Source organism: Oryzias latipes, chromosome 12 (assembly GCF_053564925.1).
Source record: "Oryzias latipes strain Hd-rR chromosome 12, Olatipes_Hd-rR_3.1".
Taxonomy (NCBI): domain Eukaryota; kingdom Metazoa; phylum Chordata; class Actinopteri; order Beloniformes; family Adrianichthyidae; genus Oryzias; species Oryzias latipes.
Window position 1 is genome coordinate 21225250 of NC_136248.1, and position 25035 is coordinate 21250284.

Genomic DNA, 25035 nt, shown 5'->3' on the forward strand with positions numbered 1-25035 from the left:
AGGGAAAAAACTTGCCAAATCCGCTGGTACAGAGTAAAGATAGTGTGGCGAGGTGAGGTGTCCAGTGCATCGGTGGGCAAAAGAAGTACAAGTCCGTTAATCCAAAATACTCATCCAAGTTCCAAGCCAAGTCCAACTCCAGAGATGCAGTATGCAGCATCCAAAACTCTTTCACTTGTGCAACCCATTCTCCCTCTAAATAATGAAAAAAATGTCTGAACAAATCAATCATCTCAAAATGACATAAATAAGGAAAACGTGATGTGGCATTTTTACAAAACAGTATAAGCTATTTTTTGAAATGTTGTTATGCAGAAGATTCTAAATCTACCTGACAAAAAAAAACAGTTATAAAAATTAGGGAAAAAAAATCATAATTTAATATATTTTTGTCAAAGTAAAACAAAATAAAGAAACAATGAAAAATATTTAGTTGAAAATTAAGTTCTCTGCAATGCAACAAAACATGTTACTTTTGCAAATTCTTCATATCTAAGTGAGTCAGGTAGAAAACTTGCAGTCTGTAATTTAGCACTGTCACTTGAACTGTTATGCTAAATTTATAGCTGTAGAAAAGTTTAATTAGCAAATGCAATACTTCATTTAAAAGTGAATGATTTGTGCTCAAAAACGGACAACACCAGATAAAAACTGATGTTATTGCAGATGAGAGACTAAGCCAAGCAAGAGCAGACAATTCTAAGATTAGCTCTTACAGAATAGGCTCCTATAGATCGACTGTTATTACAATTTATGTTGGCAGATGCAAACAATCTATCAAGCCTAAAACAGGCATCATTTTAAAAGCTTAAGTCATTTTTGGCCAAGATCTTGCAATACGCAACAGAAGAGTAAAAGCCTACATAAAAAAAAAAAAAAAAAAAAAAAACGAGATTCCATTTTCTTGATGGCTTATGTCCGATAATAGATAATAGATAACTTGTAATAAGTCATTTTTGTGAATGACTTATATGTAGCCTACATACTGACTAATATATCATGTTTTCATATTGTACATAATGATATGACTACTCCATAAAAGAGATTAAAAAGAAAGATTAAACTGTAAAATCCGTTTCACCACAGTACTGTAAATATATTGTTATACAAATGCTTTATTTTTGTTTTTTTTGCCTGATATTCTGACTAAAACATATGTAAAACCTAAAAAGGTCCATCAATATCTGTTCAAAACTAATGTTACAGCAGTATTTTTACTGTAACGTGGATTTCTTTAAGTTGTTCAACCCTTAGCAACTGCAACCCCTCCGTCCTGGGGGAGGATCCCTCCTTCATATGGGCACCCATGAGGTTTCTTCGTTTTTTTCCGGTATCCGTTTTTTTTAGGAGTTTTTCCTTCCGGCGAAGGGGGGTCTAAGAGCAGGGATGCCAGTTTAGTTTAGTCAGTTTGTTAGTTCAATTTAGAATTTTTCTATTGAATTCTATGTATTCATGATCCTTTTAATTCTATGTTTTACTTTTTCAATTACTGATACGAAGCCCATCGAGGCGACTGTTGTTGTGAATTTGGGCTATACAAATAAAATTGAATTGAATTGAATAGCAGTCTCTGCACTCACCAGTGAGTTTGCCAATCACATTGTCTGTTTATAATAATGTTGATTCAAAACAAACATAACACCAGGTTAAAACATAATTGGGAAACCCCTTGGAAATAAATCCTTGAAATTTTGAGTGGCGCTTTGCCTTTTTTAGACAAATTTAATATATTTTTGACCTTGTCTTTGCTTTGTTTGTGGATTCAGACATTTTTATTTTGTGTCTACATGTTTGCTCTTTGTTTTATAAGATAAAAACGGTTTAATCGAAATTTTTGTGATTTGTTTTGCAGAAAATAAAGACAAAATGTATCTCTTGGAATTGAGTTTTCAGACAGTTTCAGGTCTTCCATGGAATTATTGTGTAATATAATCAAGAAATATTGATTAAAAGGGAAGCTGGTGTTGTACTGAAAAGATATATATTAAGCAATCCACAGAAAAAAGAAAGTTTTTAAAAAATAAACTAATAGAACATATTTAAAAAATAAGCTCAAAAAGACCCCAGACTACTACAAGTTTAGTTTGCATACTAAACGCTTTACACTTGCTGCTTTTTTTCAGCAGGCTCCAGGCTGGTTAAAATATTTCCCAAATTTTGATGTAACTTTTTAGCTCATTTAGCTTGAGAGTAAAATATGCTCCTGAAGCTGTTTCCCATGAAGCAAACAACAAATTCAAAAGCACATTAATGCCACAGAAAATACAGTAAATATAGTAAATTGCATCCACTGCTGACTTTTATACAGTATATTTTGTTTGGGAATGACAAACAACTCCCTGGTCCTTTACAGCCAAATACACAATTTTTAAGCAATATAGTATAGTATTATTCTTTTTGAGCATACATTTCACAGTTTGAATGTTGAGAAAAAAACTCTGCCTGTCGGATTAGTTTATCACAATCATTTCCTGGCATCAGATGTTTTGAGAGTTCTCAGCAAGAAATATTAAATAAAAAAAGGTCATATGGGTGGGGTGCAAAAAACTGTTGAAAAAGCGAACATGGAAGAGTATAGAGTTCTGAATTTTCCTCTATTTTTGCAGCCACAAAATAGCAAGAAATACAAATATCATAGTATTTCTTTAAGTTGACTAAATTTTGCCTTTTTATTGACTGTAATGTGTGTGTGAACCTGTGTGTGTGTGTTTTGTGATCCAGAGGCAAGTCGGGACTTGTCTAATATACTAGGTGAGTAAACTGTGCTCTGTTTTCTCTCTTGGAATGTATCCCCGTTTGAGGTAGCTGCCCCCTCCACCCCATTGCTAAAGTTGGAGCAACTTCTCATTAGATACCACAGCTGCTATCCAGCAGTGATGCTACTCCTCTGTCCAAACTTTCACTGGATCTTTGCAAAAAATTTCAAGTTAGGCTGAGCCATAGAAAAATAACAGTTGGGGGATTGCCATGTTAGAAGGCAAGCATGATGATACCGTCATTTGTTATGTGTGTATTTCTTTTTATCATTTATGGTCACACAAGTCTGCTCTCTGTATTCTCTAATTTGGTAAATTGACCCACATCATCAAAGTGAAAAATGACTAAATGAAAGTACCGTACTTCCATATTTTCCATGCTATAAGGCGCACTTAAAAGCCTTAACTTTTTACAAATAATTCAGAGCTACGTATGTATGGATTATTCTGTATTAGCTAATTGATGATGAACTGATTTGGAGAGATACATAAGCCATAATCTGGCCTCAGATGTAGTTAAAAGAAAGTAATTTTTTTAAAACAATTAAACATCTAACTAAGAAGTTGGACAAAACAAGTTTTATTTTTCTTTATTAAACACAAAGTGGATCTATTTAGTTTTCCTAAAGTTGACAAGGATGAACTCTTCTGAGTTGTGTTAGGCATAGATAGTTTTGTTGACACCGTGCATCCTGCCTCCGCATGATTTGATCATGAAATCCCTCTTTCAGTTGTTAGCATTTCATTTTGTCTGACATGACACTGTTTCCCAAGCCGCAGTGTCTGTTGCCTTTATAGGTGAATCTACGTGTCTGTTGAGTGTGTGCGTGTCAAGCTTAGGGGGAGCGGCATTGTGGGTTTGATGTCTGCCTCATAAATGAGGATGTGTGTAACAGTATGACAGTGAGTCATCGATATTGTGAGCCAGAGCCAGACACTTCTTAGAAAGCATAAAGTGTGCAGGCTTGGACATATCACTGTCTGTTTATTCATCCCACACTCCAGTGGACACGCTCCAGTAGCTATTCTGGACTTTTTACTTTACATGATTAATATGAAGGCTCTCTCTTTAAAGCTGAAGAAAGCAGAATTGTTTACACCTGTTTTATCTGCTTGGTGATGCAGAGTCAAAGGTCTCATTCAAAATGAAAACAGAAGAGTTCTTTAAAAAGGAAAAAAGGAAACCCATCGTGTTGTTTTTGTGTTTTTTCCACCTGCAGTCTTGTAAAACACTGCATACAATTCTCAGTTTTCCTTCAAAACCATTGTTTTGAACTGGCTGTTCCAAACCAAACCAAACCATATGTTGTTGTGTGATTGATTTATGAGCCTTACATTCAAAGTGACACATTGTAATACACATTAAAATTCTATATTTAATAATATCGTCATGCAAGTATCTGTTAGGCAATCCATTAATTATGACCTATAATTAATTAATCTACTTTAATTCTAACCTAATTGATGTGAAAAGCCTCAATTTGAGGTATGTTCATTTAAATTTGTGACATTGGGAATAAGGGTTGCACAGTGTCACGGGGTTGCTGGAGCCTGTCCTGGATACTGCTGGGCAAAGGCGGGGTACACCCTGGACAGGTCACCAGTCTGTAGCAGGGCGCACAATCAGTCTCACACACATGAGGACATTTTAAAGTAACCAATTAACCTATAGAGCATGTTTTTAGACCGTGATAGGAAGCCAGAATGCCCAGAGAAAACACACGCATGCACAGGGAGAACACGCAAACTCCACACAGAAAGGTTCCAGCCAGGATTCAAAACGGAGAATTCTCAACCACCAACCACTGCACCACTGTGCAGCCCTTTCCGACTGACCCCCATTTTAAAAAGTCCAAAATTCCTCTCCCCAAATTCTTATGTGAATCTTTAAAAATCTTGAAAATTTCATACAAAAGCAATATGTTGTACCAAACACAGTCCAGAGTATTCATAATGTTTTTTTATTAATACCTTACACTGAAGTTACAATCAATTCTTTGTCTTTGCTTGTAAAAAGATTTTTGTAATTTTTACATGTCTTTCAATAGACCTCATCTTTTGTTCTCCTTCTTTTGCAAGATTACTATTTTAATCCTCAGATTTCTTGCAAATTGTTTTTATTTTCAGGCACAAATTGATCTTTGCACACCTTCATTCAATTGAATTCACCTTAGGCCAATCGATGAATGACATCCCCATTCAGCCTCCTCTCAAATCTCTTCCATTTGCTGCAGCGCCAAAGCCCATGATAACAGCTGACGTTACAAAATATTTTCTGTGGCTAAAGCTCCCTCACTTGCAAACTCAATGAAAACGTTCCCAGAAATCACGGGCTACATGAGCTCATCAAAGCCAAGCTCCTTGGAGCACCTTCTCCATTTTCTTCCAGCCCCTCATTCTCTCTCCCTACCTTTCACTTTCTCTTTTCTTTAATTCACATCCACTTTGGCCACACACACTTACAGTTCAATAATAAATGTGTTGAGATAATGTGGCTTGGAAACCATATTCAGTCCTCACTTGATTAAACACTGGAATTTTGCGTGGTGCCCAGAAATGAGGTTAGCAAATGGCTTCGCCGGTTGCCAGCTTGGAATTGCAAAAAAGGAAATTGAGGTAGAACATAGTGTCTGTCGGTTGCTGGCTTCTAAAAGTACTTGATGAATGTTAGTGTACGTCACTTAGGATAATGCGAGCTAGCTATGTGTGGACTCCAAATATGGCCGGAGTGTGACTGTTTGAGCTTGAAACAACTGTGCTGAAGCGAGAACCCCACACCGGGCCCCTTTCAGAAGGTACACTCCTCAGCTCTGCCTTTCCTCTGCAGATGGACTAACAATGAACTCTCAGTTTCACCTCAGCCTTGATGTTGCAAGACCTGTAGATACACCAAAACATCTCCAGTGTGTGTTCTAGATCTGTCAGCAGTCATACCTTGTAAAAAGGGCCACATTACAGAGGAAATGCCAGAATACTTAAATACATTCAAGGTTCAACCATTAAAAAAAAAATTATTGGTTTAAAATATTTTGTTTTATTGATGTTTTTTTTAAAAGTGATTTTGTTTCGTAATCTCATCCCGCAGGCCCTCCAGATGTGGAGCAGGCATGTGAGGCAAGCGTGCGTACGTGGAGCCCGAATGGAGGGAATGAGCAAAGTGTTGTTGGGCCGTCCGAGTGCCCTGTCCAGGGCTGCATGCTTCAGTTGGAGTTCCTCTACCCTTTGGTGCCCGACTCTTTGACCGTGTGGGTCACATTTTTTAGTCCAGAAGAAACAACGTTGCCGGCAATCCACAACATCTTGCTATTGACTGTCAGTGGCAGAAACATCTCATTGGGCCCCAGCAATGTTTTCTGTGACACTCCACTGACGCTGAAGCTGGATGTTCAAGAGGAGGTGTATGGGGTACAGTTCTACACAATGGAGCAAAACTTGGAGATCGATGCTACTCTCTTGACCTCCAAGCGAGACTGCAAACTGTGCAGGCATTGCCAACTGCTTCGCTATCGCCTGCTGCGGCATCCGGCCTTCACCCATGCTCCACGTGGCCTGATACTGATCGAACCCATCCGCCGATACACAGACAGGTGAGCAAACTAGACCTCATAATACCCCAATGTGCTTTTTATTTCTGAGTCAAGATTGATGGTCTACCATCGAGCTGTTGTTGGCACCCCTGGTCCTGGTGTTACTGATGGTTATGGCCCTAAATCATGTTTTTAAGGGAATGTGAGGATCCCCACTAACTGGATCCTTACATCCTTGCATTACTCATGATCCATCTATGCTTTACTGCTCCATTTATATTCTGTCATTTTTTAGTGCCAAAGTGGAACAAATATCTCTGGCACGATCAAATTCAGTGCATTTGGGTCATATAATTGGGCGTTTTATGGTAAAAATCTAAGGCTTGCTGCATAAACTTCCTGTTCTAGTATGAAGTAATTAGAAACCCTAGACACACTGATGAAAGGTGTGTTTTTTTTTATCTCCAATTACCTTCCCAAAACACACATTAGTGTAATACCAGATATCCTTTTCAATGCTCCCTGGACCCATTGCAGCCACCGCCGTTTCTGTACTTTCAGATCTGTTGCCCAACATTTGTTTCCTAAGTCACAGGTCAGTTGATGCCCACATTTGTTTTTTCCCCTGTTCCATGAAGCAAGGGCAAATAGATGACATGTTGAGGAGATTATCTGCCCACTGTGGTGAGAGTTTACTGCTTTCCTTTCATGGAATGTGCTGAGTTTCTGAAATCGTGCTATACATGGCACCGTTGTGTGTCATACCATCTCACTGTTGTGCTGTCAGGGCAGTTAACATGAGAAGGAAAGCGTTTGATAAGGGTGTGTTTGTGTTGCGCGAGTTGGACCAATTACATCCTTGTGCCACAATGTGACTGTGTACAGTTTCCTGGTTGAACAGCATTATCTGTGGAAGGATGCCCGCAGTAGAGATGTATTTATTTGGAGGTTTTGGCACACTTCAGTGACTGTTGGTGTGCTCTTGGTAGTTTTACTGCTGTGGTAAATTTCACTAGCTGTGGTCGCATTCCCGTGGTAGTGGTCAGTGGCATTAACTGTCTTTTGTGTGTGTGTGCGTTATCAGACCACATGCAATCATATCTCTGTTAGATGGTCAGAGAAATTCAGTAGAAAGTAAGTATGAACATTTTTAACACAATTTTGGATGTTTTTTTAATTAAAGAATGCTGGTTCACAGACGTTCTCCTAAAATAAGAAAAAAAGAAATCCTGCTGCCATGAACATGCAGACATAAGAGGCCAGTACATTAAAGTGATTCTCAGATGATTGAATTAAAACTTGATTTATTTCACCTTTTCTTAATAAAATGCCTTAACATACAGTTTATTTGTCAAAGATGTTGCGTTCTGTCTTGGAAGCTCCTCCTGATATTGCGGCCTGCCTTGAATCCAAAAAGAAGCGACCCGTTTGATCGCTGGGGTCCAGCTGCTGAAAAGCTTTTGTTGACCACACAGAAAGTTACTTCTTCTTGCAATATGCTTTCATGGGCTTGGATGGAGAGGTCGGGAGGGGGGATGGGGGGATTGACCTTTCCCTGTCAACCCACTGGCCTTCATCTAAGCTGGGGCAAACAACAAGAGGAATGGCTGACACGCTAGCTCCTTTTGGCTTCACCCATGAGTGGTGGTTTGTTTGGAATGGCTAACGGCTCAGAGGTCAGGGTGTCAGAGTAACTTATGGAGGAGCTCAAGAAGCGTGAAGAGGAGACGCAGAGTGGTATGTTTGTATCAGTTGGGGGTAAATTATTACATTGCTCTGGGAGGGGGATGGTGGTCACTGGCAGTGGTGATGAAGGAGACATTGGGGGGCGGTCATGAAAGTATGAAAGGAGACCTCCCATAGCAAAAGAGACCCAAGAATGGTTTCAAGAGACTCAGTGCACACCTCTCCGGAAGCTGGGTTCTGTAAATGTTCTTTCACAAACTCTTCCAATATTTAACTGGAATTGATTGCTTCTATAGTTTACTTCATTTGTTTTAAATCTTTTTTGGTTGAGTAACTCTTGCAATATTTCTAAATATGGTTGATTAGAGTCTTTGTTCCTTCTATCAGGCTTCTGGAAACCATATGGAGCATCTCCTTTTGTGTACATCGTCACTTCAGAGTGCAGAAGCAACACTAACGATGTGGCTTTAGGTTTCACCAGATATTCAAATGAATAGCATTTTGGTATAAATTGGTATAAGTGCTTACAGATCTAAACCTATAGTCATCTTGCAGCAGTGCAAATGTCTTTTTTCTTGTTTGTTGCTTTTGCATGCTCAGTGTAAAATGTTACTAATTCTATTTATCGGATTTCCTCATCTGGGATCTTTTGGCCAAGAACAACAAAGAAGCACATCCATATGCATGCTCATACATAAACGCAGTGCACCCATCTGCAAAGATGGATACACGCGGGATGAAAACCGACACACAGCCATGTTCCTTTTGGTCTTAGTAGCAGGCGTTTTCATTCTCAAATGTTATCAGCTGGTGCTATCAAAAATACCTTTTGAAAGGCATATTACAGAGCCTTCTGCCAGTTTTTAAAAAGGGGAGCTAAGATAAAACCCCCCATTCCCACTGGGGTCTTGAGAAGAATGTCAGGAGGAAGAAAGCCGGACCAATAATGAAATCTTTTCATGTGACAATCTGATAGTGACAGGAGAGATGCCCGTCACAGGGAATTTTATATCGTCAGTTGAATATTCAGCTGCCTAAATGCATTTTTTTTTTTAGATCTGAAGGTAATGGTATATATTATTTTTTGATGATAATGATTTTAAAGAAAGTTCACACATCTCTTACCTTTAAAAGAAGAAGCTGGTGATTTCCATGGAAATTGTTGGACCTGTTCTGCATCTGCACTCTCTGTTTCTCTCTCCCCTGCTGCCGGTGGCAGCACCTAACACGACCAGTTGCAGTGAGGTCGGCAGGAACCGAGGACACATCTAATTGGAAACAGCTTTAAAACTGGCAGTTATCACACTGCAAGAAGCCGTACCGCTGACTCCTTCAGAACACAGGCTGCATTATGACACTCAACTCTTGAATACATGTTCTCTTCCAGCCTTGAATCTATATACCCCATAGACCATGTTCTCCATATAACGTTTTGATCTCCAGATATGTCTATATAAAACAAAAGTGTTCTCTCTTAGTTAGGATACAATTTCCTTAAAGTCCCACTCCAATCACCTTTTAAGCTCTTTTCAAAACGTTCTGATTGGTCTTTTAATTATGATTATGCAGTTTTTAGCCAAACTCAATGAACCTTTTCTAGGACATATTTTCTGCAGAGCGGCAGGAGTTCAGTACTTTCAGGAGTTCATTAATCTGCTTTCACACCAAACGCAATTCACAAATCCCCTTCAGTGTGAACGCAGCTTTAGAAATTCCCCTCTGAGTTGACTGTTGGCGTGGAGCAACTCTGCCTCTCTTCCCTTCCCGTTGCTGAGAGCTCTCTGTTTAGGCGCTCTCCCACTAGCCTACAGCCCCTCACACCCAATAATATTGGAGCAATATTGGAGCTACCCAGCTGTGCAGTTTTGAGCCAGATGCCAGCTAAAACAAGGAAAACAAAGATGTTCATGGATCTATTCGTCAACAAGCATCAGAATAAAGCAGAGCAGGGAGCCTGTGGCCCACCCAGCTTATTTTTAAGTGACAAGAATGATCTTTTTTAAACTGCATTATTCTGACTGCTCCTAATTCACAATGATTTTAATAAAGAAATAATCTGAAATGTAATCTTAAGATTAATTTTCTTCCTATTTGTTATCCATCGTCAAAAAATGCCACAAGATGTTTAAAAACACTAAAAACACCATTTTCATCAGAGTGGGACTTTAAATAACTTTGATTTTGTACATGAATTTTAAAGAAATAAAAGTGATACTTTTGGTTGGCCCTGTGTGTGATATTACAACCTATAAGATTGGAAGAATACCTGTCCTTCTTTTTAAGCATTTTAGCAAAAAGTCTCTGGTTTTATGAGTTGCTCAAAATCAAAAAATTCCAACTGAGAGCTCATCAAAGGTTATGGCTTTCCTGAACATCACTCAAAAACTTCCTAGGTTTAATTGCTGACTTTGGCTTGGGGTTTGCGGGACAAAAACAAGTTGGCGAGAGCTTCTGCTCCTGGTGGAGCATTGCTTTCGCTTCAAGACTTAAATGTCTGCACTGGGAATAGTGGTTTTCTTGCCTGTGTGCTTTTGTTTAGGTTTGAAGGCCAAACCTGGCACACACAATGTTGTCTATGCATTCTCTCAGTGACACAGAGGGTTTGTGTGTTTGTTGGTGTGCCAAATTGTATAGCGTGTGCCTGTAAGGGTCCACATGCTTTTTGTGTGTTGCTTCTTTGAGCTGGCAGTGCCTGTGCCCGCCTGCATTAATAGCACTGCAGAGCGTGTTTGAAAACCAGGTCAGACACACTTGATGGTCTATATGAAATAATCTATGGCTAAACTATCATCCCTATTTCCCCTGATTAGCTGATGTCATCCTCCATTCATATTCTTAATGTTATAGTCATTGCAAATTCCATGACTATAGCAGGCAAATACGCATTCCCATCCCTTTATTCTTTCAACAGCACACGAGCATGCTTTGGTTTCTTTCCCCATGACGTCACTGTAGTCTCACTGTAATAAAGAAACAGAGTTATTTAGAATTTGTTTATATATATATTTTTTTAGTGTTGATACATTTCCCATTAATATTCTGTCAGTCAGTTCAATGTAAACTCATGTGTTTACACAATTAAAGTAAATCTGAGGCAATCGTTCCCTCAAAAATTTAGGTTTTTCTGTATGAGCCAATGTCACATTAATGAAAGGTCACCTAATCAGTCTTATTCGTTATTAGTACTTACATACTTTTTTGATCATCAACCCTAATAAGATGCCATAACCTAATTAGTGAGTGGAAATTTTGAAGTTTTTTTCTGTAAGACAACAATTGATGTAGACATAAAAAAAGAAAAAAAACTTTAAATTTACACCTTAAACTGGCTTCTGAATCAAAATAAAGGCCAAATACATTTTTAATGCTTTTTAATTTGTAATATTTAAAAATAAAAACATAGAACTTGTTCTTAAAACACTTTCAGGATTTCTTTTAACTTGACAGTAAAACAGTCCCAACATACATTTTGAAAATGTATTTTATTAATTTGTCTTATCATATATTTTTAAACCAATTTCAACTTAGTTCATTTTATTTTGACCTAAAAATCAAGAAAAATTTAGGAAAAAAGATACAAAAATGTTGTCCTGCATTAGTATAATTATTGTGATACCATCAAATCTTCAAGTGCTTGATTGTTAAGTTATGTGACTTGTTTTGCTTCCAAAATGGTAGAGGTTGGAATAAACATTACATAACGTAGGAGAAAAAAGACAACAACATAAACAACTTTTTCCATTTAGCCTGATCATGTAGTGAGGAGTCAAAATACGCCACCAGGCATCTTTTCAAGTGACACGAAGCAGCTTTTAGCATGCACCACACTTCTCACCCTGGACTTTGACCTTGACGTAAAGGAAAATGCTGGCAAAAGCAGAAAAGAACCACTAGGAACGACATGCAGGTCATTTGTTTAAGAGCTGTACAATTCAGCATTCTACGTGTTTTGGAAAAAAAGTGTATGCGGAGAACTTAAAAATGGGAATTGAACCATTTATTGCATCTGAGTTGAACAAGCTTCAGACAATAAATTGGTTCTTCTCTGTTGCTTGTCTAACGAAACAAGGAGAGTGCAACTATTGCACAGCCTGCCTGAGATGTTACTCAAATTAAATGGACATTAAAACAAGACAAGTTTTGAACCACATTGACATGAAACTCCAAATAAAATAAACAAAATATAAATGACAAATTCAAAACTTGTGATGAGAAGTGATCCTGTAATGGAAAGAAAAACTAAAATCATTGTTTATTTTAATTTTACCTTAAAGTATGAGTACAAGACAGAGCATTAAAAAGGTTTTAAAAAAAATGATCGATCACTTTATAAACTCATTTTACACTGCAAAAATGTCATTTTAGGAAAGATAAAAGAGCCTTGTGTCTTATTTTCTGTCTTGCAAGAAAAATAATCTTTTTAGGCAAGTTTTTCTATACCAAAATATTCATAGTTTAAGAAAACATTTTTCAAATTTCAAGAAATTTCATCTTATTTCTAGAGGGGCTGTTTTTGCAGTATGCTTTCATCTCATGAAGGCACCCCATTATTTGCTACTTCCTGTCTTTGTTTATCACCTAAATCTCCTTAAATATATTATTTTCTTTTTCTAAATAGTAACTTTGAATATTTCTTTTTTTTGTTTTACTTATGGTTTTGATTTTCTCATTTGCACTTTTTTTTCCCTTTCAGCCTGTTTTTTTTCAGACTTCCTTAGCATGGTGACTCAAGAAACCATTGTGGCGACTCACAGCAGCAAAGTGAGTAGTCCACCAGTATTTCTCCTCTCCACTGCGATTTCATCACGATGGTTCCTTGAATTACTATGATAAGGAAGCAGAACTAAGATGGACCCTTTGTGCATGGAGCCATGTCAGCCCTTGACCAGATAAGTAGAGGTGTGGAAGTGTGCATTGAGGGGGATATTTTTGCATTTGTGTGTACTAAAAATCAAAAACGCACACACACGTACATCCACCAACAAATAAAGCGGCAGGAACCCACTGATCAATTCTCCTCAGGCCTGCTCTCAATGTGTAAACCTTTACTCCTCTCTAATATACCCCCAAAATATAAACTCACTGTCATTTTTGCCACTTTTTTTTTCTTTTATATTTTCATGTAGGGATGTGGTCCCACACGTTAAATATACGTACCAGATCCAAACAGTCTCGAGCGTGGGTGAAAGCGAGCCCTCTCCACCTCTGATGCACGAACTTGGGGAACCCTACTGTGGGGACGGACGTGTTCAAAGGTAACCACCACCCAACCACAAGTTCTGAACAAAAAAAAAAACAAAACAGTAGAAACACATAGAGATTTTTAATAATTCAATTTTACTGTATTTTGAATGGACATTTATCACGTTGGTGTGTTTGCTTGCTTTCAAAATCCTATCCCCTGTAATTTTTAGCTCCAGAGGAGAGGAGTGTGACGATATGAACTTGATGAATGGAGATGGTTGTTCCAGTCAGTGCAAAAAGGAGCCCTTCTTCAACTGCATTGGTAAGTCATGTGGATTAAGTTGTCATGATAGTAATGTTGGCAATTGCTGCTCAATTTCTGTCAGCGACTGGATCGGAAAATCCTGAAAATAACCATGAGTGCTTGTTTAAGTGCAATATTAAACATCTTACATTTTATTGCTTAATAGATGGATTTTGTCAGAGAGAGGAAGTCTAGTTTTAGGCTAACCGCAAGTAAATGGATAGGTTGTGTAGTTAGACAATAAAAAATGTTTTTTTCTTATTTCCTAAGACTTTTTGATTTGAAATCAGACGACTGAATAGTGGCACTAGGACTGTAATATTTTGTACTGCGATTAAAATGAATAGACATAAGTCAATATTTTAACACTATAAAAGGGACTAAAAATACTAGGCAATGATAGATAGATACCTTTGCTATGTTTTGAATTTGCCTCCATTCTTTACCCTTTTTGTACCCGGCGACACCTAAATAACACACACTCTTTTACGCAAATAGTGTGAATCAGCTCATTCTGACGCGAAGAGAAGCTGCTTTTCTTATTTGCTTTGCAAGGGTATGTGACACATTATGCCTTAGTCACAACTGCCCTCACAGGTGGATACAGGCTGTTTGAGTGTCAAAAATGGGCTAACCTGTACAGGGCATGCAGATGGCACACAATAAATCTCAAAGTCGTAGATGGATCGGTGAGCCGTAGGGCGAAAATGTTCATGTACAGCTCATCAGGAACACTTAACCTCTTAGGATCTGGTGTCCACGTGTGCCAACATCACATCATCACATTTTAGATTATACTACCACCAGTGACGGAGCTAAAACATTTTTATACGAGGGACAGGATAGAGGCAGAATACTTTGGAATGGTATAAGAACAACAGAGTGGAGGGCCATTACAAATGAAAAATATGTTTTTCAAACTGTTTTATTTTGCTATTGTTACTATTAAAACAGCAGTCCTTTTAGCTGAAGTGCCAATACTAGTGCTTAAAGAAGCTTTTATGCTGATATCTTGATATTTGTCAATAATTATCTGATTATCACAGTAGTTAATTGTGCTTAACTGGGGCCCTGTGATCTCCTTGAGATTGGAAGGTCGTGAGTTCAAATCCTGGCCGAGTCATACCAAAAACTCTAAAAATGGAACCCAATGCCTCCCTGCTTGACACTCAGGACTGGGGGGCAAAACCACCAAATGGTTACCAAGCGTGACTGTGACTGCAGCTCCCCAAGGGATGGGTCAAATGCGGAGAACAAATTTCACACACCTAGGTGCGTGACAACCAATGAGACTCTAGTTTGCGTGGGTATCCTACAGGCACTTACACATCCCATGAAGCATTTGCACGCGGTCAGTAAGGGGCCGGTACGCGAACCTTTTGAACGATTAGAGTGAGTGACAGTGGTGCTGTATGAGAGCTTCACCTTTACCTCATAACTGTGTGGAACTTACGTTATTCTTACAAATAACTCATAATACACATACCACACGCAACGACAATGGTACATTCTATTTTCAAGTCCTCAAATGAATTGCAAGACACACCTGCGCTCCCCTTAGGATGCGGCCCCTCCTGTGTACTACCCTCTATGGTAGGGTGAGTCGTACACACCTGTACCTGTACAGGTGTGTACCTGTGCGGAAATTAACCTGTACCTGCATCACTAGTACGGGTTAATTTCCGTACGTAAACGGTTAAAAAGTTATAGGAGTTGAAATAATGTCAAAACTGGAGCTATAGTTCCAGTGTTAAACGGTTTCGACCTGTGTTTTCTTTTGTGCTTTGTTTCCAAAGAACAGCAAAACAGCTTAATGTAAGTGAAGAGGGTAAAAGCAAAGAAAATAGAAACAAACAAGGGGGTAATTAGTGTTAGCTTATCTGCTTAGAGTTCTGACTGCAGGGAGGCTCTGCCCTTCGAGCCTTTCAGTTTTATTTTATATTGCTTTTACAAACAATTGCATTAGTCTTTGATTGAATTAAAAATTTTGCTGGCATTAGTCATCGCAAGAGTGCTCACATTTACAGTATAATTAGCCAAAACTTCAAGCATCCCATTCCCCAAAGGTGCTTTTTGAAAGCTTTACAAGGTGTGGCTCAGCATTTTGCTACCTCAATTGGGGAAAAGTATGAACCCAAACCACTCTATGCTTCCTCTGCCCCTCACTCATATGTAGATTGTTGTTTTCCTGCAATAACTCACATCCCCAGAGGCTTTAGCACAAGGCTTTTCCTTTAGTAAGACTTAAGTAAAATACTTTCCATAATCTTTTCAGACACTTGCAATAACAGGCTGATTCTGTCAGTTGCAAATGCGTGCACTTTAACTTCCCGACTTATTTTGCCCACATTTAATTGCCCTTTTATGTTTGATTGCAGTCTTTTAGCGGTTGCAGGTCATGGCTCTTTCATTTAACGCAGGTCTGTATGCAAGGCGTTTTGACTCAGACAATATTTCACACCCAAATGTAAGTGGAAACAGGTCTCAGGCTAAAAAAAAAACCCAAAAGTCTCTTCAGAAGCTGTATATTTTTAAAATATATACATATATTTTTTGAGGTTAGAATAATCTTTTCATAAATGAGTCATGAATTATACATAGTCAGCCCCTTAAAGTGCACAGCAATCAAAAAGTTTGGCAAAAGGGGTTTAAGTTATGCTCTTAGAAACTCTTGAAACTACTTTTATTGGGCTTGAGATGATTGTTTTACATAGTTTATGCTTTTTATATTTTATGTTTTTATGTTTTTATATGTGTATGTATACATATTTTAACCTGTGAAGCACCTTGTGACCTTTGTCTGCGAAAGGTGCTATACAAATAAAATTTACTTACTTACTTACTTAGCATCAACATCAAAAAAAAAAAAAAAGAAAGAAATTTAAACAGTCTTTTTAGACTTGAAATATAATTTATGACATGTTTTATACAGACGGTTTTTGTTTCACATGAATTACCAGAGAGGAAAATGAATTAAAGATAAAACTTGTGGTCTATCACTTGGAAAATCATATTTCATGTCACGGTTGTTAAATGCTGAACTTAATATCTCCCGCCTAAATTTTACATAAAAGCTTTTGGCTTGAAATGGTTTGCATTTAATAAACAAAATAAGATCTTCAATTAGATTGTAATGGAAGAACTCGGTACAAAGAGATTTTAATTTATGTACACTTAACCCAATTCTACCTATTTAATAAAAAAATAACATACATATACTGTATATATGTGTGTTTTTAGTTTAAATTTAATCTTAATCTTATTTTTTGTTGTTGAATAAAGGGACTAAAAGTTAGTGGATTCATTTAATGAATGGTTTCTCATGCCAACTCCCCGCAAACTGATTATCATTTTTTCTAGACTTTTAATGATCGTTTTATGCGTGAGTGCATGTATGCATGGGCACACATGCACCATGTGATATTTAATCCCTTTTGCATTAACAGGTGCCTATATTTATTTACTGAGCTATTTTTGTGCGATCCTCCTTGTGTAGACATTTAAGATCTTCTTTGTTCACATCTGACAACATGACTCATGTTTAGTAGTATTCTAAAACTATAATAATGATGAGAACTTCTGCCATGTCTGCAGCTAGTATTTGTCAGGATAGGCGAGGGCAAAACAGGAAAGAACAGCAGCTCTGTATAAAACGGTTGTGATGAGCTTCATAGCCTTTTCACATGAGCCGGATTGTATTTGAAGCTGATGAAATTGAAAATTCCTCTGTTCGTGACTATTTCTCAATATGAATCAGTGCCATGACAAATACAAGTGCAGAAAGAGCTTGGAGCAGGAGTTTACAGTAAAGTCGAGGAAACTTTTTCTGTTGTATGTCAAATAAAAATGTCAGAATGCTGAAAGAAAACTTTTTTTGGGGTAATTTTTCTGTTTACATACAATTGGTAAGTATTTGGTAGAATTTCTTTTTAATTTGTTTAACTTGGCTTTAACTTTGGGCAGCCTTCTACTTAAGCTTTTTTTAAATTTTTTTGCTGGAATTTTGGTGCGTTCCTCCTGACAGAACGAGTGGAGATGAGTGAAGGTTGTAGGCCTTCTTGCTTACATGTGCCTTTTTTAGAGCTGTAATCTCCAATTCTTTCATTTAGTGTCTTAATAATTTAAATCTAAAACTATGGTATCAGCTCATTTCCCTTTTTAAAGATACTCATCCAAAGATTCACACTTTTAGGCTAATGAATCTAATGTTGTTTTAGGCATTTTCTCATTTTCCCTTCTTTTGTTGGAGTCTCAATACTTTCTCAGCAGTCTTCAAACAAGATACTTTCACCCCTATACTTTACAATTAAAGAGGTGAAGAGTAAGCTTTGATGACCCCTTTTTTTCTACTACAGCAGAAAGTTAATTTTTACTTTTCACTGGGTACTGTATTCATCTTTAGGAGAAATAAAATGTTTATCTAAGCATTATTTACTGCAGGCTGTATTGTGTTAAAAGCAAAAGGGCTTTTAGGATCAAAGACGGTATTGTATACAAAAATGAAAAAGATTAATAAAAAATGTCAGAATTTGAAAAGACTTTCTGAGTTCAGTCTTAATTTACCAATAAAGTAGGAAGTGTGTAAAAAAAAAAAAAAATGAAGGCATGCCATAGAATTAAAATCTGAATCCCCCCAAAAAAAAGATTCATCTTAAGTAAAAAGTAGAAATATGATGTAAAATTTAAAAATTAAAGTAAAAATTTCTATGGAAGAAAGAATACTAACATACTAATACTTTCAAATAGTATACCATTATATTTTTTAAGTATAAGCTCATTTTATGTTTATACATTTTTTCTTTCAGGTCATCGATTTACCTTTCTTAAAGTGTCTCTGCTCATTTTAATGAATCATCTTCTTCCTAATACTGATATTTGCATATTTTTTCTTATCATCTCCTTTTCTGTTGAAGTAATACTATATCTATTGTCCTTCTTTTACAAGGTACTTTTTGAAGTTCTTTCTGTCTCCCACTTTTATCTTTCTTGTTTGCCTTTTTTCCTGTTGAGTGAGTGGTGGGAGCCTATGCTATATGCCCCCTTGGTAGCCCCCTTGTTTTACTGTTGCCAGAGCACAGAACTGACTCGAGCTTTTGGCAGTGTTAGGGATGGCTGGAATTTCGAGGAGGAGGCCCCAGCCAACTTGGCACAAAATGCCTCCTTTCCCCCTACTGGATCCCCACCGGCTGACGCTGCTTTAGCTGAGAGCAGAGACCAGCGAGCCCCAGGCAATCTCCCTGGTCTGCTCCCCTCTCCTCCACATAAGCTTTTACACTTTCTGATCTAAACTCTGGGTGGGATGTCTGGAAAAATTGCTTCTGTATCTCTCATTATGTCTTGACTGAGTCTGTCTCCTGCTTTTCACGCTGTTCTTGTCCTTTCATTTTGTCATGTTCTCCCATTCATTCCTTCTATTGCCTTTGTGCATAACATTACCAGGTAGATCCTAATGTATTTAACTTACCATCATCTAAACCATAGATAAAAACAGGAAATGATATAAATGCCTGACATTCAGATAAACAGATGATGGAATGAGCGCGGGCAGACAAAGTAGCATCAAAAGGACAATACGATCCAGTGTAAAAACACATTTTTCTTCAAATGCTCACTTTATTAATATTCCTTTCTCTTTTGCAGAGGAGCCAAGCATGTGCTACTACTACGATGGGGACGGGGTGTGTGAGGACTTTGAACGTGAGACAGGTGTGAGAGACTGCGGCCTGTACACACCCAGCGGTTTCTTGGATCAGTGGGCTTCCTCTGTTGACGTTTCCCATGAAGCAAAGCCCTACTGCTCCGGTGAGGTGGCTAGTGGGTATCCTGCTGTTACTAAGGTCAGTCTGTGCATAGCTTCACCTGTAGCTAGTGAAATATAAGCATAAAACTAATTTAAATAGTCTTCCTTTGAAGACATTCATCTTTCTTACACAACTGTCAGCTTATTAGCTCTGTATCTAACCTGTACAGTTCTGTAAAGTATTTGAGGGTTTCACTTGCAGCTTTTCTTGCTTGTACCTCCCGGTTAGTGAGAACGGGAGGTTTATTTGATGTGTCTAAGGGCTCGAGCAGAAGTTTGCTGCTTTCATTAAAGTAATGTTAATTGTCTTAATTGACACCAGAAGAAGCCATCGATTCTTCCAAACCCCAGAGGGTTGTATTGATCTGTTGGAATGCAGAAAGAAGTGGAGGGCCCAAAACATTGGCAAAACACACACATACACAATTTGGTTGTGTTTGCACACACACCCACACTTTTGTATTTTAGATGTATGATTTTTTTTGTCATAATAATTTATTTCCCAGCCCCTGGTTCGTGCTTCACAAGACATGTCTTGCACGCAGCCATGACACTGAATAAGGGAATGTGGTCCAAGCGATGAGTGAATCACCAGCAGAAAAGTAGGGCCACAATGCAAGACTAAATTTCTTCATTAGCAGAGACTTTTCGGTATTTCCTTTCCTCGAATGATTGGACACTAACATGTCCTAGTAGTCTATGTGCTGTACAAGGGTCTATAACTCTTCACCGCCTATACCAGGTGTTGGTTAGAACAATGATGTAGCCTTGTGGTGCAAGACACTGTGGGGCTGTGAAGCAAAAAGCTTCATGAAAAACTGTGCGTTTGAGAAGATGCTTCATTCAATAATGTGCTGAACCCAGATTCTGGAATGCACTTTTTGCATACAGTGTTCACACTGGACTGTTGCTAACCGATACAACTGTATGTACTCACAGTTGGAAGAGGCTTGATGCAAGATGTCGAAGCTGTGCAAGCCTTGCGAATCTTGCTCCAGGATTTTTCTTTGACAACTCTATTCCGATATATTAAAGGCTTGGTGTCATATAATTCCAGCCGAGCACAAACCGCAATTGATAATTTATTCTTCATGATCAATTCTTTAACCGATGGCACTGCCTTGAGTTAAAAAGGATGCTACCCATCACTATCAAAGCTGAGTCCATGACAGGACAAAGTTCAACTGGTTTAACTTCAACGCGCGTTCAATGGCCACGTGTTTTGTACGTGGATCCCAAAAACAGACTTAAATACAAAATTCTGAAATGCGCCTTTACAATCATAAGGCTGATCCTACAGCTAAAATTTAAGGCAAAATGTTATAACTTTGAATTATTTGTTTTCATGAGTGACAGCAAACCAAATCAAGATTTGACCGTCTTTGAAGTCTAGTGGATATTTCTACTCTCTTCGTTTCCTTAGTAAAAAACTGGATGATTATGTTTTCAAGCTAATCAATGAACTACTGAAACCAAAAGACTAAAACCTAAAGAAGTTGGATGGTGCATTTAAAAAAGGATTTCAAAACACTTTTTTTAAAGCACTCTAAATGTTTTGCCTTAATTCTCTTTAAAAGGTACAGTTGGTTAAAAAATGACGTTTTTATCTCCAAATCTCAAAACATTTGTTTTCTTTTTTCAATCACTGAGTATTAAGATATTATTTTGTGAAGAAATATATTCACACACAAAAAAAAAGTGAAAAGAAACACACCTCAGTGTGTGTCTTGGCGGTCATTTTGGCATTCGTATATTGTTTGATTTTACGCTCTTTGCTTAACCACATAAATGAAAGGGTTTGTGTTGAAACGGTGAGACTCGAAAACCTCCCACACTGACTGACACTGTTGTGTGGTGGGAGGTGAGTGTGATGCTGAAAGTGTGTGTTGTTGACCACAGTTGCTCCAGCTGCTGATGGTGCGTTTTACAAGGCCAGAGAACGTGTTCCTCTGGAAAAGCTGCAGTCAGGTGTCTGTATCAGAAAGTCCTAGCAAAAAAAAAAAAAAAAAAGTTAAATCTTCATAAATTTCATATAAGTATCTGTTAACAGCCGTTTGAACAAAAAAGGAAGTGTGCTTCAGCCAGCGATGTTTCTGATGTTTTATGTTCTGGTGGCACGTCTCCACACAAACCAACTGAAGATTTCTTTTACATTGAAGGACACATTGTTCATTCAAAAAAAAAAAAGGCACTTTGATGGTTGAGAACACACTGTTCCCCCCAGGGGTCATATGTAATGAGATCATCTCATTACAAGGATCCCTGAGCTCTCTGGCAAGACCGGGAGCCGGGGATCATATTACATCTGAGCCTGGGGGTGTCCGTGTCCCGTGGGTTCTGGTCCTGGTCCCTGGGCACCGGCCTTCTTCATATTTTCCAACTGCGGGTGAGCCTGGTCGGGCCATATTTATAACACCCTGGGGACCCTCGCTCCTCTTGGGCGTCCCCCTGCCTTGCTCTCTTCTGGACTAACCGTGGCCTGAGGGGGGTGGCTGCCTGGAGCATGGGGGCGGGTCTTCCCTGGGGGGCCCAGACTCGTGCCTGGGGCTGGGGCGGGGACATGCTCAGGACTCCTGGGTGGTGGTGGGCCACCTGTCTGGGGCTGGGGGTGCCCCCCTGGGGCGGAGCCCCTCGTTGGGCCCCCTGGGCGCGGTGGGGAAGCTGCTCTACATGTCGGGCTGGGGCCTGCACTTTCTACCCCCTGCTCTCTAGCGTTGGGGGCCGCTTTGTTGGCCCTGCCTGGGGTGGCGGATTTGGTTGCCCGGCAGGCGGTTTTTCTCCATCTGCTGTACTGTATGGGCGTTGGGGGAGTCCCGGCTCCCGCTGCTGCTGCTGTGGGGGCCTTGCTGGGAGGGTGGCTGGGTTCTCTCCCTCTTTTCACATTCCATCATCCACCCCAGAAGAACATAAGCACTCACTCGAGCACAGGTGCTATCTCACCTTTGCACAAACAGTTTGCGTGACTGAATGAAATGTTTCACAAGTGTTAGTCTGAATACATAAGTAGGCATGTGTGAATGTTAGTGATAGTATGTCCATGTAGACTTGTTTGTGTGTGAAAACTTTTGGAGCCAACAGGTGTGTTTGTAACGTTTGTGTGTGTGTGTGTGTGGACAGGCCCTGCCCATTTTTGATTTTTCATGCATCTTAACCTGTCAGTTGTGGTTATAAAGCTCCAGCAACTTGTAGCTTTCTGATGCTTCATGATCTTACCTTCGCTACTATAATCACCCCTCTACTCCCCCCCCTTATCTATCATTCCTCTCTCTTCTTTCCTCCTTTTCTTTTCCGTCCGGTCCAACAAAAAATGTTTACAAATATAATTAATATGAATAAAGTTGAGCAGAAATTACAAAAGGGGTTTATTTAAATATACATCTGGTGTATCATAAGATACATAGCCCCTGTTGTAAAAGTAAAATATGTCTAGCACAAAAGGCTTTCAGCTCACATCTGTTTGCTCAGATGTTGGACAGGACAAGTTGAAAAAATAAAAAAAAAGGCAATTTGAAGGGGGAGAACACACTGTTCCCCCCAGGGGTCATATGTAATGAGATCATCTCATTACAAGGCCAATGAAACGCAAGTGGAAAATTTGCTAACACAGGTTAACAGTCCTGTTGCTGTTTCCCCCCCTTAGTCTTCCTCACTGATCTCCTAACATGTTCATGTATCCAGTTAGATAACAGTGTTACATCAGTTTGGCTTTCCCTATCAGCATTCTAGAAACAGGGACTTTACCTTCTTTCATGTCTTACACGAACAAATATCCAAGATAACACGACATCTGATGGCTACAGTCGTAATCACTTTAAAAAGCATGACAGTGATGCAGAAAATGGACAAATTTGATTATTAAAAATCTTTTATAAGAGGTGGAGGCAGTAAAGAATCTCATTTGCATCGCCTGGTCTGGTCGCCTACGACATATGCAATTATATAGCTCACTTCTGACCTTTCAGGAGGCTAGTCTCTACTCATGAAAAGTATAATGGGAACATTATTAAATGAATCCGTTTAACTTAAAGATCCACCACAATGAAAATTGTGTTCGTAGTGTTTTTAACATGTTCTAGTTGTATTTTTCTGATGATGGAGGACATATATAAAGACAATCAGAATTAAAATAGCATTTCTGAGTATTTCTTTATTCAAATCGTTGTGATTTATGAGCAGATGAAAAAGTGCTGTTTGAAAAAGAGTGTACATATTGTGTAGAAAGTAAAAATGGGCGAGCCACAAGCTCCCTGGTTCTCTCCATTCTGTTGAATCCTCTTGCTTACAACTAGATCCATGTACATTTATGACTGTATAGCTCCAAAATTGTTGCACCGCTAATGTTAGGTTGGGGTTGTAAAGGAACTGTAAGATAGTGCGAGAGAGTGAACAATGACCATCAGCAATGGGTGATGGGAAGGGGGGTGGTTGATCTGCCTCAACAATCGCATCCACAACTCAGAGGCAAATTTCGAATGGACTGCTGCAGCTCTGCAGAAATAATGTCCTAGAAAAACGACTCAGTTTGTTTTTTGGGCTCAAAAAATGCATAATCATAATTAAAAGACCACAGGAAACACTTTTAGAATAGTTCAAATGACTTTAAGGATGAAACCAGTGGGCTGTTTAATGCAATTTCAAAACAGGCAGAAAAATAAAAACAGAACCTAAACTGGAGCTTTTCAAACACACCCATGAACATATGGTTAACACCTGAGCAAGTTGACTCTTAAATTTAAAAATATAATTTCAATAACTCCGCACTTTAAAGAAGAGGTGCAGTTTCCATTAAAAAGCAGGTGTGACCATACATGAAGCATTTTTTTCTTGGAACCTTCACTTTTAGCTGAGCTTGTTCTGAAATTCCATATTTTCCTAACTGGACACACATGTTCCCGGATGTTAACTTTCTTCTGTACATAATTGTTTGCTTGCAGAATTTTTCTCTAAAACAAAAGTAACCTTTTTAAGTCATTTTTTTCTGCCAATTTTTTTTAAACAGTTGTGCAACATGGTCCATGTGGGTATGGCAGAGCTCCTGGAAGCTCATGCCACAGATGGGGCATTATGATGTGGCTATGGGAAGGAAAACCTGGCAGCAGGTTTGCCATTGGTTGATGTTTATATGCATCATTTTCAAAGTAAAACGCAGCCAAAAAAGGAATACTTTGAAAGAGTGCCCAAGAACCCACCAGATATGCAACCGTTTCATATTTGATTGATGCATTTTAATTCTCTTAAATGTCTTTTTATTCTATTAGTGGAAGCTTGTTGTCAAAAACTAAATTGCAGTGTGAAGAAGGCAGATTTGTTTCAGCCCACTCAGATGAAGATTTTTTTTCTAAAAAGCAAACAACCACATAAAGAAACTAGACCTCCTTCATCTTTCAAAGAAGGGATTCATTTGTTTTGTTTAAATATGCTTTTTTTGTAGGCATATGGCTAAACTCACTTAACTGAAATTCATCCATCTGAAGTGCATTTTCATTTCACTTTGCGGCCAGTCAACATGCATTACATGCTGCTGTATATACTGCACTTTAAGAAAAAAAGGTACCCTTTTGGGTTACGTCATTCATGTACCGACACAGAAAGCCATGACTGTGAAGGTCAAACTGCCCCTGTTTGAAGTTCCTCAAGGTTTTTCTTCTTTGATTAAATAATCATTCTGTTAAGCTCCTGCATTTAATTCCAAGGAGCTTGACTGGAGTCAGTTAAACAGGTAAAATAGCACAGAATCTACTCATCATTTAACTCCCTAATTGCTCAAGTTTGACAATT

General features: G+C 38.5%; 1 protein-coding gene across 2 annotated transcripts in view; it reads left to right on the top strand.

Moving 5' to 3' along the window:
* Positions 1-25035, top strand: part of pappaa (pregnancy-associated plasma protein A, pappalysin 1a) — a 104453-nt gene that overhangs the window by 23011 nt on the left and 56407 nt on the right. For both annotated transcript variants that reach the window (XM_023960629.2, XM_023960630.2), the window contains exons 7-10: positions 5842-6343; positions 13096-13224; positions 13384-13475; positions 19098-19294. In XM_023960629.2, coding sequence (XP_023816397.1) covers positions 5842-6343; positions 13096-13224; positions 13384-13475; positions 19098-19294 — 920 coding nt within the window. The remainder of the gene's footprint in view (positions 1-5841; positions 6344-13095; positions 13225-13383; positions 13476-19097; positions 19295-25035) is intronic.